At 43.6% G+C, this 17,915-nt stretch overlaps 1 protein-coding gene across 2 annotated transcripts in view; it reads right to left on the bottom strand.

The window, feature by feature from the left end:
- The window catches only part of STAB1 (stabilin 1), a 100,952-nt gene that overhangs the window by 55,978 nt on the left and 27,059 nt on the right, over positions 1-17,915 (bottom strand). For both annotated transcript variants that reach the window (XM_084633222.1, XM_084633223.1), the window contains 12 exons: positions 16,940-17,002; positions 15,698-15,811; positions 15,182-15,235; positions 12,000-12,080; positions 11,525-11,683; positions 9,840-9,902; positions 7,066-7,167; positions 5,309-5,395; positions 3,511-3,622; positions 2,574-2,754; positions 2,166-2,259; positions 144-302 (listed from right to left, as the gene is read on the bottom strand). In XM_084633222.1, the coding sequence (XP_084489348.1) occupies positions 144-302; positions 2,166-2,259; positions 2,574-2,754; positions 3,511-3,622; positions 5,309-5,395; positions 7,066-7,167; positions 9,840-9,902; positions 11,525-11,683; positions 12,000-12,080; positions 15,182-15,235; positions 15,698-15,811; positions 16,940-17,002 (1,269 nt within the window). The remainder of the gene's footprint in view (positions 1-143; positions 303-2,165; positions 2,260-2,573; positions 2,755-3,510; positions 3,623-5,308; positions 5,396-7,065; positions 7,168-9,839; positions 9,903-11,524; positions 11,684-11,999; positions 12,081-15,181; positions 15,236-15,697; positions 15,812-16,939; positions 17,003-17,915) is intronic.

Genomic DNA, 17,915 nt, shown 5'->3' on the forward strand with positions numbered 1-17,915 from the left:
GAAACACCAGTCGAGTAGGCCTTGCTGCTGACGTTCCTGGAGCAACAAAAATTGCTGCTCCTAGAATTTCAGACGGCTACAGTGTTGTGTACATAGCAAGTGTCCATAAATCTCAGCGATGGACCAGTTAATGCTGAATATACCTGCCCAGGTCCAACAAAGCTGCAGTCTGCATTCATGTGGCAGCCCCCTCTGGTCTCCAGCACACAGTTATCTATAGCAACACAGGCTTTGCCGTCCCCAGTCCAGCCCTTGTTACACTGACACGTGGCAGTACCAGGGCCTGTACTGGTACATATGGCCTGTGGGGGAGGGGAGAAAAGCAAATTAAACTCAAATTAAAACAAATTAAAATAAAACCACTGAGGATGAGAAACCTTCCCAGGAAGTAATATAATTAACTGGCTAATGCACATGTTTAACAGTATCCCCCAATTGGGTAGAATCAGAATTGCTCAGCTGTGTGTCATAGGCCCTACACTGCTAACAGAAATTCACCGTGAGCTCAAGCAGTAGGAGACGGGTTCTGGAGGAGGATGAGAATTTTATCCCTGATGTTGCTGCGAAGCGCTGAGTAAACAGTCTGTGTGGTGCTCTCTCCCTGTCTAGTGGTGGCTGAGCACAGACAGAGGTTGAGGAGTCTGTTAAAGCCCTGGCTCAAGCAGTAGCAGTCACGTATTTAAGATTCAGAGGACCCAAGTTCAAACCCACTGCCAATGACCCAGCCACAGGGCAGCATTACACCTACTGCTGCAAAATCCCAGGGGTCTGCAGATGTGTAACAGCATCATCATAATATCCGGCTGTTATATAGCGCTATTCATCAGTAGATTACAAAAAATAATAATAAACAGTCCCTGTAATAGATGAATGGATCTTGGAATACCTCTCTCACCTGCTCTGGTACCACCCAGTTACCCATGGGAAATAGCAGCTGACTGGTTCCCAAAACAAGGCACAATAAACTTGGTTTCTAAAATAATACTGATTAAAAACCAACTGGAAGAGAGGCAGAAAGACTTGGTATAGTTTCGGAAAAAGCCTCTTAAACCGTTGCAATTCCTTCTGCACCTCTCCACTTCACCACCCTAACGTGTAACCATGGGCAAATCTCAGAAGTGTGGGTTTCTATCTAGATATTTAGATAGTCCCCATCACTGCAGTATCTGAACACCTTCGAATGAACAATTAAACAGATTCTTGCTCAAACCATCCAGATCTTTAGTTTTGCAAAATTGGGTTGTGAATCTTATGAGAACAGGTGCTCTTGTTAGATTTCATGCACTTCCCATTGGGCTGGCAATGATGCAGGAGGAACTCCCTCATGATATTATGGCATTTCCACTTCTGGCTTCTTTTAGATCTGTGGAATGCAGACTTTTCAACCTCTCCAAGAGGCTCAGATTCAGGGCGTGGGTGAAAATATCGGTCTGTTTTTACTGTCTCCATAACTAGGTCTTGCATAAAACCTGGGATGGATTCTCTGGGACCTGACTCTAATTGTTCCAAAGTCAGGGTGGGGAGAGAAAAATCCATGGATAAATCCTATAGATTTGTACTAACAGGGATGAAACCAAAAGGGTTCTATAGACAATTACTCTAAAATTACATCTGATTTCATAGAGAATGAGACCCTTTCTATCGGTGTTCTGAGCCATCCTATAGAATTCTATACCAGGGACATTATTCACTATTGAATTAAATAGGATTTTTCCATAAGGAAAAGGAAGATCTCACCAGGACATTCCAGCCTGACATAGGCAAAAGAGCTCATAGATAACAAATCAAAGACGAGAGGCAGCTGGCCTTCTTAAAGAGATCCATCCTTCATTTGCCCCACTCCCATCTGCTTCCCCTTTATATGATCCAGATGCATTCCCCACACTGAAGTTTAAAAAACATGATTGTGCTTTGCTCTACTGTAGCACTGTCCAGTCACAGCCATCAATGTGCTTTACAAACTTGAATTCATTATACCTCACATCACCACTGGGAGGTAAGTGGGGTTTAACCCTATATCACAGAAGGGGAAACTGAGGCATAAGCAGGTCCAATAATGTGTCCAAGGCCACACGAGTCAGTGGCAGATTTGGGAACAGATCTCCTGAATCCTGGAGCCCAGCTCTAGCCAGTAGCTAATGTTTTCCTCCGTGTTACCCACTCACATTTTCTGAACAGCCTCCTCGTTCCGGCTTCCTACACAGATCAATGGGCAGGCAGGAAAATCCATCCCCTTCATAGCCATCAGTACAGATGCACCTTAAAAACCAAGCACAAAGAGACATGAATTCCCAAGCACAGAAGAGCAGCAAGGCAGAGGGTGTCTGCTAGCACTGCCCCATTAAAATTCAGCAATGAGAGGATTGCACATCTTTAACACGGTGAGGACATTCTTTGATGCTGTGATTTCCTGTGGCATAGACAACCACATACTCACCAATACACAGAGCTGGCTACATCCTATTTATATTACTGAAGCCCCACTGTGCAAGCTGCTGTACAAACATGCACAGCGACACAGCCCTTGCCCCAGTGTACCTCCCCCCCTCCCCCCCCGCAATGTAAATAATAACCTTGCTGTGTTGTTGGAGCTGCAGACTGCGTTCTGGTGACAATACTGAGATGCAGTCGGGCCACAGTTCTGAGAACTTCTGTCACAGAATTCCCCTGTATAGCCATCCTTACATGAATGGGACTGGCACGTTCCCCTGCTGCCTGGCCTGTTATCACAAATTCCATGGATGCAACCGCAATCTGTCAAACGCACGGAGAAGAATCAGTTGCCTGGTGAGTTGGCAAACTCCTGCAGAGAGAGCACTTTTTAGATTTTCCAATTTCTCTTGCAATCTCTTCTCAAGCCAAATGACTGTCAGATTAGTTCTCAATTCTTAGAAGTCACCTGGGAGACATTTCTGCTTTTCCTGAAAATATGCCTAATGGAGCAGATCCTCAGCTGGCATAAGTCAATGCAGCTCCACTGTTTTCAATGCAGTCATGCTAATTTATACCAACCAAGGATCTGGCAAGATGTTATTATGAGTAAAGCTGGGGGGGGGGGGTGCCTTTACGCTAATGGAAATGGATGTTCAAAGCCATCTCATTCAAAACCATCAGGGTTAGACCCTATCTGGGGCTGGTAAGCAAGGATGACAGCATTTTATCTTCAGTCACTGGACTCCAGGCCCTCAGAGCACTTAGAGATGGGAAAGATGTATTGGGTCATTCCCTCCTGACAGAGATGGATCCAAACACTTTCAAACACTGCTGGGGGGGGGGGGGGTTTCCAAAATCTGGATCTGAATTTTTCAGTTGAGCCCAACTCCATCTGCCAGACATTGATCCGTGCTTTGCCTACTCCAGCATGAAATAACCCAAATGAAGGGCCTACCTTGTGAAACTAGTCCATAGAGCTCCCTCTTAGGAAAGGTTCCATGCCTACATTCCCACGCCCACTTTGCTCAGTTTACTGCCTGTTACCCATCAGGGTTGCTTTCTTGAGGAATTACAGACCTTCATCACAGTTCTCCCCATGCTTGTTTGGGTTTGAGCAGATGTGGCAGGCTATTCCTTTGAAACCCTCAAAGCAGAGACAGTTGCCATTCCCTTGAAGCCCATCACTACACTAGAAGGAAAGCAAAAAGAAAACTGAAGTGAGCAAGGTGGAGGGAAAATATGTGTGACAGAGACATTAATGTCTAAAGGGAAACCTCACAGGCTCCAGAAAAGCGTGGAGGATTGTGAACCATTTTAGGAGCAAGAAAAAACCACACAGGCTAACATGCTACTGGTGACCAGAAGCAAAGAAGCTGGATGTTAAAATGGTAGTTAAATTGAGACAGCAGCTGAAAGTTCAGATGTTTATTCAGACCTCTGGGGTCTGCAAAACTGGGCTGGAAATGTCATGTGAACACACACTCGTGATTTTTTGGAGCTTCTGCTTTTGGTCCCAGCTGCAGGCAGGAAGCACATGCAAAGTGGAAGAGAAAAACAGACCAAACTTTTTCAAGTATCAGAAAAAATTCAGCTCAAGTTTTGGATGAAGTTTCAGGCGCTTTTACTTTATGTAAACCGGGTGACCTGTGTCCAGTGGGAATAAGATGAGTGTGTAGTGATGACGCGAATTATTTCCCGTACATTCAGAACAAAAACAAAAAAAGTTTCTTGTGGTAATCGAAAATCCTGCATAGCAGTCAGTTCCTACAGAGCTAGCGCCAAATGCCTTGTAATATTTTGTATTTGAGCCCCAGATAGAGTTACAGAGACAGAAAACACACTGACAAATACCATTTGGAATTGCAGCAGATGAGCACACATTGTTCTTCCCATGGCGTTTGGCTCTGAGGGTTATTTTGTTTAGAAGGATCAGCCCTGAACATATATTAATCCATAGCCTTGATCGAGTCTTCTTCCACAAGAGAGAAAAGTTAACCCTGCCTATCGTATGTCACACTGTGATATCTGTTATGAATACAGATTTACACTATTACTGTGAAAAAAGACACTCCATGAATGAAACATTATAGTGAGATTTGAAAGCACAACAGCCTGGAAATGTTAAGTTTAGTTCCAACAGCAGCCATAACTTGTCTTGCAAATACAACATGCAGTACTTCACTTCTGCGCAGGGCATTGACAACTTGTATACAGTCATATATGCATGTAATGTGAGTAATATGGTAGGAGCGGTAGCTACTGGACACATTTTGCTCCGAGTTACATTGGTATAAATCCTAGAAGAGGCATTAATCTCAGTACCAGACATTGTGGTGTGCGTAGCTATGATTTTGTTTTCTAGCTCCAGGAGACAGAAAGAAATGCCTTGCTCCCCATCTGTAAGACTGTCTGTCTTTAATTTTCTCACAAGCCTGCTCCCTGGCTAGACAGGCAGACCTCTCACATTTAAAGGTGTAGTATAGAGAAATCAATGGCTATGTACAGCACAGACACTGTCCTTACTTTCTCTAGACTGTAAACGATGCCTCTTGTCAGGAGAAAAAGAGGCAGAGAAAGAAAGAAGCAAAGACAAGATGTATCCACTCTAAGATGGAGAGCAAGAGTAACAGAATTGAGATTATGTCCTTCCCATCCTTTGTCTATACCCAAGCTTTGTGTGTTCTGTTTCTTTGGCCTTTGCAAAGTTGAGCACAAGACCCTGATAATTTCCATGTTTGGTGCAAAGAATGTGAATTCCTAGTAAACACTGCCAATTAGATGCACATGGCCGAACTCTCCAGCTTCCCACTAGGAGTTTGAAAAGGCTAGTATAATCCAGCCATGGGTCCAACATAGTGGGTTCTGGTGCACTTACATTCCCTCTGCCATAGCATGGATTGGAGAATCCACCAGGGCATGGAGTGCAGTCAGGACCAAAGAATCCTTTGCAGCACCCAGGTTTCTGAAAAAGACATAACATTGGTACACCGTGTGGAGAAGCTTAGTGTATTAAACACCATACAACACGTATTTGGTCTGAACTCAGATCTCTTTCTCTTGTTCCTCTCAGTGCTCAGACTACAAGTCTGCCGTTCTCCATTTGCAAGTGTTAAATTCAGTTCTTCCAGTGGCAGTGGATTAATCAAAAGGACTATTTGACCTGGATTCTGAACTATGCCTCCAATATCCCCCACACCTCAATCTTCCCCCCAGCAATACCCTCTTACCGCACCCAACCAGGGTTTCCCCCCCCCCCCAGCAAAACCTACTTCCTTCCCCTCCTGCCCATGTGCTGGATTTTGGGGCCCTGTGTTTTTGACTGTTCTGAGCCATGGCTGCCCTTTGTCCATCCCTGCCAAAAGCTGCATCGTTTAGGAAGGCGAGTGCTCCTGCTGGGTCACTCCAGGGAGCTGATATGCTTTGCTAACAGAAGCACAACAAATAGAAGGCAAACATTTCACAAGACGCACACAGGTCAGTGTGTACTCTTGGCTCCCTGATGACTGATCACTTGCAAGCAGCTTGACATCTCTAGCCAGGACGAGGCTGTTTCCCAAAACACCTGATAGAGTTTCAGCAACAGGATACGATCACTCTGCAAGCTTAACGTGCACTCTCTAACTGCACTCTGTTTCCTTTGAGAGACGTGTGGGGCTCTGAGATAGAAGAGGAGCTGTCATAAACATCATGCTCTCTGTTACGATGTTTCCTTCACCTCAGCCTGTCACATTGAAGGTGGCTCGTGTAGATTTAGCCACGCAGCTTCCATCAGCACTTAACGGCGGAGTCATACAGATCAATCCTCAAGTGTTTTGCTGAATATTTACCCCTAGGAGGGAACTTCCCTAGTTAGTGCAGTCCATCCCCAGTCCAGTGGCAGGACACAGGATATAGACACTGAGTGGGAGGTGTGATTCTCAGCTCAAGGAGACATACTCGCACTAGATCTGATTGAGTTAGCATGCTAAAAATAGCATAGCCACAGCAGCGTGAGCAGTAGAAGCTAGCTGCCCTGAGTACGTATCTATGGCTTCATCTGGGTGTGCACTGGGGGCAGCTAGCCCTTCCCACTGCTTGTGCGGCTGCAGCTGTACACAATTTTTAGCATGTTAACTGGATCAGTGCTAGTGCGGTTGTGTCTCCTTGAGCTGGGAATCACACCCCTGGCATGAAGTATATCCACACCTTTAGGGTATGTCTATCCTGCAGGTGGGAGATGTGACAGAAGCAGGTTTAGACATATCTGAGCTAGCTTTGTCATGCACGAGCCAGCGACAAAAGCAGTGAAGCCACGGTAGCATGGGAAGTAGCCACCGACCTGAGTATGTACCCAGGGGCCTGGGTGAGTGGAGCTAGCTGTGCCACCACCTGTGCTTCACGGCTATTGTTACTCACGTTAGAGTAGCTCAAAGCTCGCGTGGGTACGTCTACACATGCTGCAATCACACCTCCCGACGGCAGGGTAAACATACCTTTAGTGTGGGAGCATTTCCCCGCCCCCCCGGCCACTTGTACCCCAGTTGGGAACCAACCGGTTCAAGGCAAAACACTCTCCTCTAGCTAAGCCAGGAGAAGCCAAGTTAAGCTCTCTTGAATTGAAATGTGCCCTTGCATACGATACGTCACACTTACCAGAATGGTTTGATTGCAGTACCTGGCACAGCCCTTTTTCAGGACGTTGAAGCCTAATGGATCATGGACATAGACACATTCACTTGGATAGTTCCCCTGAGCCTTCAGAAATGAAACAAGTCATCAGCACAACAGCTATGTTCATGCTTTTCCCCTCCCCCTTGCTGCAAAGGGTAACTGTATATCATTGAGCTGAGGAAGTTCATGAGAGTGTCAAGGTGAACTAGATATCATTATGGAGAGCCTATTGTACTGAAAGGCATACAACTGCTTCCTCTGCCTCACAAGAGTCCATAAATCAGACCCTAGTGATGGCCATCTGTTCTGATCAAACAGCTTGTGCTAGGGCAGAACACTGCAGGTATTTAAAAACTGGGTCACAAACAAGTCTCTCTATTGTTTGGTTAACAAGCCAACAATGCACATGATGGGAGCAAGTTAACTTGCTACCAGTCCCATAAAGAGAAAGAGTTGAGAGGTGGAAATAATTGCTGGGGTAACTCTAGTGACTTCAGAGGAGTTGTTCTGGGGATGAACTTGGCCCCACAATGCCTCTAACTTCACTAGTTACTGTTAGAGTGCAAACTCAGGGCCAAGATTTTCAGAAGTGACTAGTGAGTTTGTGGGGGCCCATTTTTAGATGTCCAAGTTGAGATACCTAAAAGGGGCTTTTCTGAAAATCAGACCCCTTTGAGGTCTCAGAATGTGGGCACCTAAATATGAAGCCACTGAAAATCACTCACTAGTTTTGAAAATCTTAGCCAGGCACTTTAAATCTTGGGAGCAAAACCTGCCCACAGCAGCATGACCGTTTCTGATGGTCTTTGTCCACAGCCGGGAAGCAGGGGATGCTGCTGTCTCACAGCAGGAGTAAGACGATAGCTGCTGGAGACTGTGGGTAACATTTTCTACAATTTTATTTTTTAAAAAGTTCTAACAGTTCAAAACCGAAACGGAAACGTTTTGTTTCAGGTTGAAAAAAAATGTTTTGTTCGACTCAAAACAAATGTTTTTCAACTTTTCAGTATGGCTGGCGCCCTAAAAAATCAGGACAAGAGTTGTGCAAATAATTAAGTCCCCAAGTCATTTTTTAAAAGAAATAGGGTCTTTAGAATATCTCACCCTATATTTTTTTCTTGTTTTCTTGGCATGCCCAGTCTGAGATTGGTTTTACACCCTTAACTCATGCAAAATTAACTCTAGTGAGAGCTGGACTGAGTAAGGACTGCAGGATTTGTCTCTCTGCTAGGAGCAAAATAATTCACATAGCTGGGACTAGGTAGAAATCAGAATGAATTTGTGCCTCAGAACACTGGAATCAACAGCATATCTGATGGGACCGAACTCCACTTTGAACAACAAAAGAAGAGCTGACCTCACCTGGCAGGAACACCCATCAGCGGCACCCAATCAGCAACCACTTCCAACCTGCTTCAGACAACCTCTAGCCACTCTGCCTGTCAGAGCCATGTGCAGACTCACCTCAGCCTGGCAGACTCAACATGTACCAGTCAGGCTGCCTGAACCAAAAGTGAGCTATGTCGCACCCACCAAGAATCAGGCTAGACAAGTGACTAGACAAGGCACAACAGGTTTGCTGCATCTTTCCAATGACCAAGATACAACATGTGCATATTCCCACTAGAGCAGTGGTTTTCAAACTTTTTTTCTGGTGACCCAATTGAAGAAAATTGTTGATGCCCATGATCCAACGGAGCTGGGGATGAGGGGTTTGGGATGTGGGAGGAGGCTCAGGGCTGGGGCAGAGAGTTGGGGTGAAGAGGTGAGGGCTGCAGATTAGGGCCGGGAATGAGGGGTTCAGGGTGTGGGAGGGGGCTCTGGGCTAGGACAGGTGTTTGGGGTGTGGGAGGAGGTCAGGGCTCTGGGCTAGGACTGGGGATGAGGGGTTTGGGATGCAGGAGGGGGCTCAGGGCTGGGGCAGGAGATTGGGGCATGGGCTTACCTCCAGCGGCTCCTGGTCAGCAGCGCAGGCACAGCCAGCAAGTCCGGCTCCTAAGTGGAGGCCCACAGTCATCGCCCGGCCAATGGGAGTGTATTGCCAGTGCTTGGGGCGGGGGCAGTGCGCAGAGCCCCGTGGCCCCCCTGCCTATGAGCTGAACCTGCTGCTGGCTGCTTCAGGGGTGCAGCGTGGTGTCAGAACAGGTTTTTACTAGTTTTTACTGGCCGGCTATCAGGGATCCTGGGTGCTGAGCAAGGCAACCAGTGCCTTGCATTCCGTGACCCAGTACTGGGTCGCAACCCAAACTTTGAAAACCACTACACTAGAGGAACAGCAACATGGTTTTGGTAGAATCAAGGTTGGTGATTCCTTTGAGTGGCAGTTGATTAGCACATTGAAAAGGGCAGGAGGACAAAGGCTGGGCTTCAAGATCCGACTGGTAGGGAAAGGTGTTCTCTCTGGTGGAGTCAGGGTGTTGGAAGTCTAGTTTCACTTAACACACACAATGCTTCATGTCACTCCGGTGATCAGGTTCTGCACACTTCAGAACCAGAGGCAGCATAGACCAGTGGATTAAGCCCTGGACTAGGACCAAGAAGACCTGGGTTACACTCCTGGCTTTGTCACTGACCTGCTGTGTGACATTGAGCAAGTCACTTCCCCTCACTGTGCCTCAGTTTCCACTCCCACCCGTTGTCTGTCTTGTCTATTTAGATTGTAAGCTCTTTGAGTTATCAGCACTCTTACTGTGTATCTGTACAGTGTCTAGCACAATGGGTGCTATTATAATACAAATAAACAACAAGGTATTTACCATTTCTATGCTGTGAGGAGGGCAAACGCTGGTGTTCAAGGCCCCACAATCAACACAAGAGCCCTGTTATAAAACCAAGAGAAGAAAAGTCCTTCCCATAAAAGTATTTACATTTATACACACTCAAACATAACCCCATTTTATGCTCATGCATGAAGAACAACGCAGAAATATTGCTTTTGACACCTTTTTTTTTTTTTGCCATAATAAGAAATATGACCAAAGAAGTTTTAAGAAGTAAAGATTCAGGAACAAGGTGAGTTTCTCATTTAAAGAAAAAAAGTTTCCCAGATAATTTCTGTGGGTATTGCTCACATCTCAAAGTGCTGGGAGTTACGCAGGTACATCTCTCTGAGATGAGGACAAACCACTCGGGCCTTTGGCTAATAGATATTGTTTGTAGCTGTGTTGGAAGCTGTGTTTTATAGTTAATGCTTTAGGTTTCACAACACCCAGAAGTACTGTGGACTCTTACATCACTTCTGGGCTATTACTGGGGCCTCAATCCAGCACAGAAATGGACACAGGTGGACTTCAAACCTGTAACGGGCCTCGCTGGTTTCAGTGGAGCTCTGTGAAGGAACCAGCTCTGGCCCAAATGCGGGACAGTGTATGTGAAAAACACGCAGAATAAGGGGCACAAAAAACCTATTCATGCAGGAAATTTAATCTTTTGTGAAACTCCTTCCTTCAGTTTTCAGAGTAGCAGCCATGTTAGTCTGTATTCGCAAAAAGAAAAAGAGTACTTGTGGCACCTTAGAGACTAACAAATTTATTTGAGCATAAGCTTTCGTGAGCTACAGCATTCCGATGAAGTGAGCTGTAGCTCACGAAAGCTTAGGCTCAAATAAATTTGTTAGTCTCTAAGGTGCCACAAGTACTCCTTTCCTTCCTTCAGTGTAAACGACTCTTTCTGTAGCCTCAGTGCAGAGAGTCTTCATTTCAGATGTAAATAATTTTCAACAATAGAAGTGACGGGGCACCAAATTTGTGTGGAACGTAGGGAATTTGGGACTAAAATGAAGGCTGCTGGAGAGGTTTGCTGTGTGGGAGGAGGGGGATGCATGCCTTTCATTGTAGGATCAGCATTCCATACAGCACTTGCTACATCTTTATGTGCTCCTGCTGTGACTTCAATGGGACAGCAGCCAGCCTCTTTGAAAAAGTGCCATCAGAAGGCATTGCAAAGCCACAGGGCATTTCAAAAGATTTAGTTTACATAAAGAAATAAAAACGATTCGGCTTCCCAGTCCAAACTAATAGGAGACAAGTTCAGAGCCAGGTGATCAGGCATTATCAAACTGGTTGGCAGCTCTGGTATAAACAGGAAGGATTGCATGTCAAACAATTCCCAAATAGCAGCCCTCTGAGGAGCTAAACTCCTTTCTGAATCATGGATATCTTGGGTAGGAGGGAAAAAGTGCTGCTCTAAGTCTTTTGTCAAAAACAAATTCCTAAGAGAAAACAGCTGACTTCCCAGCAAAGTCGTGTGGAAGTGTTAGCAGAAGAAATACTCACAGCACGTACACTGGCTAGCTCTGGAGGCAGTCTAGCACCAGGGTTCATAGTGTGGGTGAATTTAATTCACAGTGTGAGAATACACAGACATACCTTCTGTGCTCAATTAGAATCTGAGGTTTGTCTGTAGCACCCACTGGGGAAAAGAATGGAAAAACTTGACTTACTGCTATGATTTTGTGCTGTTCTTCATTGCACCTCTGTGGCAGAATGGGAATTATCGAAGGGGGAATGAAGATGCCATCCAAGGTATGAATGATTCCATTTGACGCCACAATGTCCCTCTTGATCAAGGGAATGCCAGAATCATCCAACAGAATTCTCCCCTGTTCCAAAAAACCCCCAAAACAAAACAAAATCAATACCCTAAGTCATTCCCACTCTTAAACAACTTAAGGAGACATGCTGGTAAATTACAATACGCAGTCTCTTCAATATCAGCCACACAATATCCATTTTTCCTAGTGGAAGACAGGAGGGGAGAATGCACAGTAGATTTAAATAAATCTACTTTACTAAGCAGAGGACTTAGCAGAGTTTGCCTGAGTCATAAAGTCCTGTTCCAGAACCAAACTTTTTCAAAGCTTTGAGTGTTTATATTTCGACTTTGGTTTCAGCCCATCTCTAGCATGTGGTGCTTACATCCTCACTGATATTGACAGTCAGTATCTGGTTTGCCATGGTTATAATCTGTGGCATCGTTGTCAGTTTCTCCACAGTCACCTGAAATATATATACAAAAAGGAGACAATGCTATGAAAAACAAACTGGAGGAGGAGAGAGAGTTGTATGTATTTCAGAATCACTACAAATTCTCTCCCTAAACCAGCTTTGAAGAGTTGACTTTAATATTTAAACTTTCCTCTGCAAAATACACACATGACTAAGGCTACAGTTTAGTCATGGGTATTTTTAGTAAAAGTCATTGACAGGTCACGGGTAATAAACAAAAAATCATGGCCTGTGACCTGTCCATGACAAACTATAAATACGCCTGACAAAACCTTGGGGCGTGGGGAGGGGCGCAGGGGGGGCACCTTTGTGGGTGCTGCTGGGAGGGGGGGGTTGCGCTTGGGCCAGACTCAACCTTTCTGGACTACTGTACCCCTTTCAGGAGTCTGATTTGTCTTGAGTACCCCAAGTTTCACCTCACTTGAAAATTACTTGCTTACAAAATCAAACATAAAAATACAAAAGTGTCACAGCACACTTACTGAAAAATTGCTGACTTTCTCATTTTTACCTTATAATTATAAATCAACTGGAATACAAATATTGTACTTACATTTCAGTGTGTAGTATATAGAGCAGTATAAACCTGTCATTGTCTGTATGAAATTTTAGTTTGTACTGACTTTGCTAGTGATTTTTATGTAGCCTGTTGTAAAACTAGGCAAATATCTAGATGAGCTGATGTACCCCCGGAAGACCTCTGAGTACCCCCTGGGGTATACATACCGCTGGTTGAGAACCACTAGTCTAGAGCATGTTTGCAAAACATAACAACAATGGTCTTCCCTGAACAGAGAGACCAGGCTACTGTAGCACAAATCATGTTGGAAAATGGTTGTAGTTTTCACAGTTCTGTTCTTAACGTGGACAGGTTTATAAAAAGTAGAGAATAAAGGGAGGTAGCTAAGAACCTCATGTTAACAGCTCACCTATGATACAAATCAACACTTTTTGTGTCTGCAGGATCAGACAACTAAAAGTAAACTCATATCAAGGAATTAAGTACTGATCAAAAGCCAGTGAAGTCAATGGAAATTCTCCCATTGACTTGTTTGTGCTTTGGACCAGGCCTTATCTGAGCTGATGAAATATGGGTGTTAGTTGTGCTGGACAAAAAAAACAACAGCAGCAAAACACAAAAGGGGGTCACATTTGTATGTTCTCACCAGGTGAAATTCACCCCTGTGCAGAGCACTAGCACAAGGTCTGTGCACCATGTAAGCTCTATATTGGAACTAAATACAGCCTTTTCACTAAATCTGGTCCTTCTTCTTGCTAACCTGAAAGGTAACACTATAACTAATACACATTTATTTAAGCAATTATACTGTTATTTAGAATCTTAATTTATACATTTTTATTATGTCAGAAAGTGATGAATTTCCTATCTTCTAGATGGTTAACTTTTTGCTTGTGATTTGTCTCATGCTGCATTTGGATGGAAATTGAAATTAATTTAAAAATCCATAAAACCAGCATTTTAAAATTGTTTTTTATTAGTTAAACTCTCCTAAATGTGCTGGATACATCAGAAAAATAAATTTATGAGAATGTTTTGGTCTTAAAACTAAGTTAGCTAGTGAATTGAACTGATTATTTCTGGACATCATGTCCTGCATGTTTTTAGAACCAGTAGATCTAATCTTCTCCCATTTTGTTTTACTCATAGATTGGAAGAGGAAAAGAAGCTTTTTCAAGTCCCAATCAGTTTCCTCAACTGACATTTAGAAAAATGTAAATACCAGCATTTGCTCCATTGTAAAGACTGAAAATTATATAGATGCTTAATACAATACATGACACTGTGTCATACTTATAAAGCCTGAGCCAGCGTAAAAAATTAAAGATGGCTACCCACTGATTCTAAATATAATTTAAAAAACAGCTCCCTTTAACCCATTACAATTTGAGGAGGGCTTATTAATGTAGCATTTTTTATTATTATAATTATTTTAAAAGATTATAGTAAATTTAGGCCTTAATATAGGTAGCAATAATTTCAAATTTAATTTTAAAACAGGCCGGTTTTTTAAAAAGAAGAATGAATATATTTATTCTTTAACTTTTTTTTTATTTAATATTTAAATAAAATCAGATATTTTGAGCCTGGATGACTGGATGGTTCAAACACTGGTTGCCAATATCCATTATTCAGAATGGTCAAAAAGTTACCAGAGACTGGCAGTCATTCAGTGGCCTAGGTGCAATGAGTTTGGTGGATCTCAGTCCAGTTTCTAGTGGGTAGGTGTCCATAGCACAAAAGCCATTAACAAAACTGGTATTAACTGGTTCCTTTGTTGGCAATCTCAGCAAATATGCCTAATCTATAAACTAAGTGGGCATGGAGGCTGAACTCCCTCCAGGTCAAGACTGAGACACGTTGGAGTGGACTCGCCACTATCTGTGCTCTACCATTTATGTGGACAGAGGGCTCCCGGACTGGCAATCTGACACCTTGCACAAGTCCCACATTATATGTGAACACATCTAGAACAGAAGAGAAAAAAAAACTTGGATCTTTTTGGAAATATTAGACTACACAAGGGAATGCATTACACCACAGTATGAATCCACTGATTTCAATGCATTTAACACCACGGGTGAATTTGGTCCAAAAGGGACAAACATGTTGCTCTTAACATTGCCTCATTTATAAATCTTAATGGCAAACTTTGGAAACTCCTAATTAACCTTTTGAAAATAAAGGAAAAAACCAAGCATTTCGTCTCTCATAGGTTTTGTGGAGTAATATTTTCATTTTAATGATAAAATGTTAAAGAAAACACACACCCCCCCCACCCGCCCACCCAAGAAACTAAGGGCTTTATCATTAGGGCCCTGATCCAGCCAAGCACTTAGACACGATTAACTTCAAGCATGTGAGTAGACCCATTGAAGTCAGTGGGATGACTCACATGCTTAAATGCTTTGCTGTCTCAGGGCCTCTGTCACATCTCTCTCACTCTTCCTCTGTGGGAAGCCTAAGCAATGAAGAGGTAGCTAGAGGGACACTGAAGAACTGAACGCAAGTCAGTGTTTAATTATATGCTGGCCCAAAGGACTCCAATACACTGGAAACTAAGATGCCTTACCGCTGCTGCAGTGTAGATGTGATGCTTCACAAGCTCCTGAAGCTTATTTATCCCCTAGGGAGGGAAATGGAGAGAATGACGACAATAAATAGATGCTCTCTCTCGGCATTTGGCACAAAGAAGAGGGAACGGAAATGAAGCATTCTGGTAACCAGTGAATTTGAAACGTACGTGGATTTTTACAGTATCTTTACTTGAAAGGTAATTTTTTAAAAATCTGCATTTAACAATATAACCGAACTTGTGATATGATTGCCATTGCTGGTCACATCAGCATGAAAACCAGAGCTTCCTTCTGGAGTATTACAGGAACTGGAACATACTTTGCTCAAATATGGAAAGAGCAACTTCCAGCTGAGATAGGCTCATCACACACATTCGTGTCTTTACATTAAATTCTGAGTTTCCCAGTACCATTTTAATCTCCTAACTGATCGTACTCCCTTTGACACAAGCCCATCTCATGAAACCTAATGCCACGAGAGGAATTCATCCAAAACACTGATGAAATCTCACCTCTGTAAAAAGATAAATAAGCCTCCCATCTCTTAACTTATCCACTCCATTGTTGCTTGGCACAAACACAGTGAAGGGTCCTGGTCCATCCAGTATTGAAGGCAGGCCACAGTTCTGCAAATGTTAAACAGCAGTGGAATGAAACTTTTTAGTCTAAAACAAGGATGAGTTAGCGAAAGATGGGCTGTAAGAAAGGGAGAAAATTCAGAAAGGCCCTGTAGTCCGCTAGGGACTTTGCTACTGCTAATAAACGTATACTGAAAATGGTCAAGTTCTGCTGTGATGGGCAGCAGCATAAAGTCCTAATATAGACAGACAGGAACCTGCCCTAGCAAAACAGCTGAGCCAAAAAAGCTATTGGCAGAAAACAGTCATAACAGTTTAAACAGAGCTCCTGTAAGCAACTGGTATTTCACTAGTGCTTTCCCATTGCAGGTTTTACACAAACAAGAATACATATACATGGACTAACCCCTCTATCTGAATACAACTAGAGTGAGAAAAATAGAATCAAAGCTATATTCCAAGATGTGTTTAATACATTTTGCAAATGAACAGTAACTGATGGAATGGTTCCCTGAAAACAGGAATGCTGCAAAACATTTCAGAGTGTAACACTACAGGGGGGGTGGACAGCTCAGGGGACCAACAACAGGATATGGAACATTTCCCTTGGGCCATCAGGTCAAACCTGGCTCAGGGACAAGGGCCTCAGGGGATTATCATCTTAAGGCTATTTGTGTTTAAGTATCTGTATGAAAAGCAACAGTGGCTTCAATCCAGTTCCTAGTGGGCAGGTATCCACAACACAATCAAGGCTTTCATGAGCAGTCACAGCAGAGAGGCCATGGACTGAATGAACCATGGAGAATCTACTCTCTTCTCTCTCCTAGATGTGGCCCCCTTTGGTTCAGGTGTGAAGTGCACTGGTGGGGAAGCTTGAACTGTAGCTGACTGTGCTGTACCTGTTCTATGGATAAAGAGAAGACTTTTGTCCCCAGGATGTCAATCCAGCACTTTTCACCTACACTAAGTTTTCTTATAAAGGAAGCAAAATAAAAGTGGTGACATTGCAAAAATGTCAACTACAGAAAGTCAAGCTACTGAAGCTATTTTTTTTAAATGCAGTTTTTCAGTGCAAACAGCTACCCCGTTTCCTGAGAGAATGCTACAGCTGTAACACAGCAAACGTTCACAGTCCCCCCCACAACACTGTCCTGAGGGGCAGACAAACACTCTCACCTCCAGGATAGTTTCAAATCGACTGAAGATCTCCATTGAAGCAAGGATCTCCCCGATGGTTTTCTGCAAGTAGAGATAAAAGGGAAGGGGAAAGAATGGATGGGATTCAAGTGAGGTCAGGGCAGGAACTAGAGAGCCCTTTGTTTCAAAACTTGCAAGCTGTGCGCTAGAGAAGTCATAGAATACTGTAGTTCCCATTGTATTTTTAAAAAATCTGCCATACCTGGTTGACTCAACAGCAACCTAGACTGATGTAATTTAGATCTGAGATTCACTCTTACACACAACAAACCCAGTCTTCAGAGGCACCATGCACATTTGTAGCTCCCACTTTCAGTCTTTTGGAGACTGACCTTAGTGGGAGCTAACATGTGGTCATCAGTGCTGCAAAGATAGAACCACATGCTTTTCCCAGCTAAACCAAAATCAGCTCCGTTCTTGTACATAGGCAGTGAATGGCAGTGCACAAGAATCCTGCTCTCCTGTATTTTGAAAACAAGTTCCCTCTATACGACCTGCATATGAGAACAGAGCAGATAGACCCAAAGCAGGGGAAAATCATCATATGCATGCACACACCTGAAAACATGAAGAAAAACCAGTGCCCTTTGTTTTGGTAGGGCTGTCTATGCGGACATTTTTGTTGTATGGATAACAGTTATAGTGTTTTTTTTAAAACACCAAAAAATTCAAAGACAGAAAGGACAATGTGCAAGGAAAAAGATAACCCAGATTTGGTTTTGTGTTTGTACAGCACTTAACACAATGGGGTCCTGGGGCATGACTGTGGCTCCTATGCTCTACGGGAATACAGCTACTAAATAATAATTGATGGCATTCCAGAAAGTCAAAGCCTATACTGAAAGAGTGTCCCTTTCACAGGATTACTGCCCTGTGAAAGTTCCTGGAATTAGCACACTGGTCAGCAGAAAGTGCTGCACAACCAACAACCAGGGCTGATACAAACATGTTTCTA

This window comes from Lepidochelys olivacea (assembly GCF_965140295.1).
Source record: "Lepidochelys olivacea isolate rLepOli2 genome assembly, chromosome: 7".
In the NCBI taxonomy this organism is placed as follows: Eukaryota; Metazoa; Chordata; order Testudines; family Cheloniidae; genus Lepidochelys; species Lepidochelys olivacea.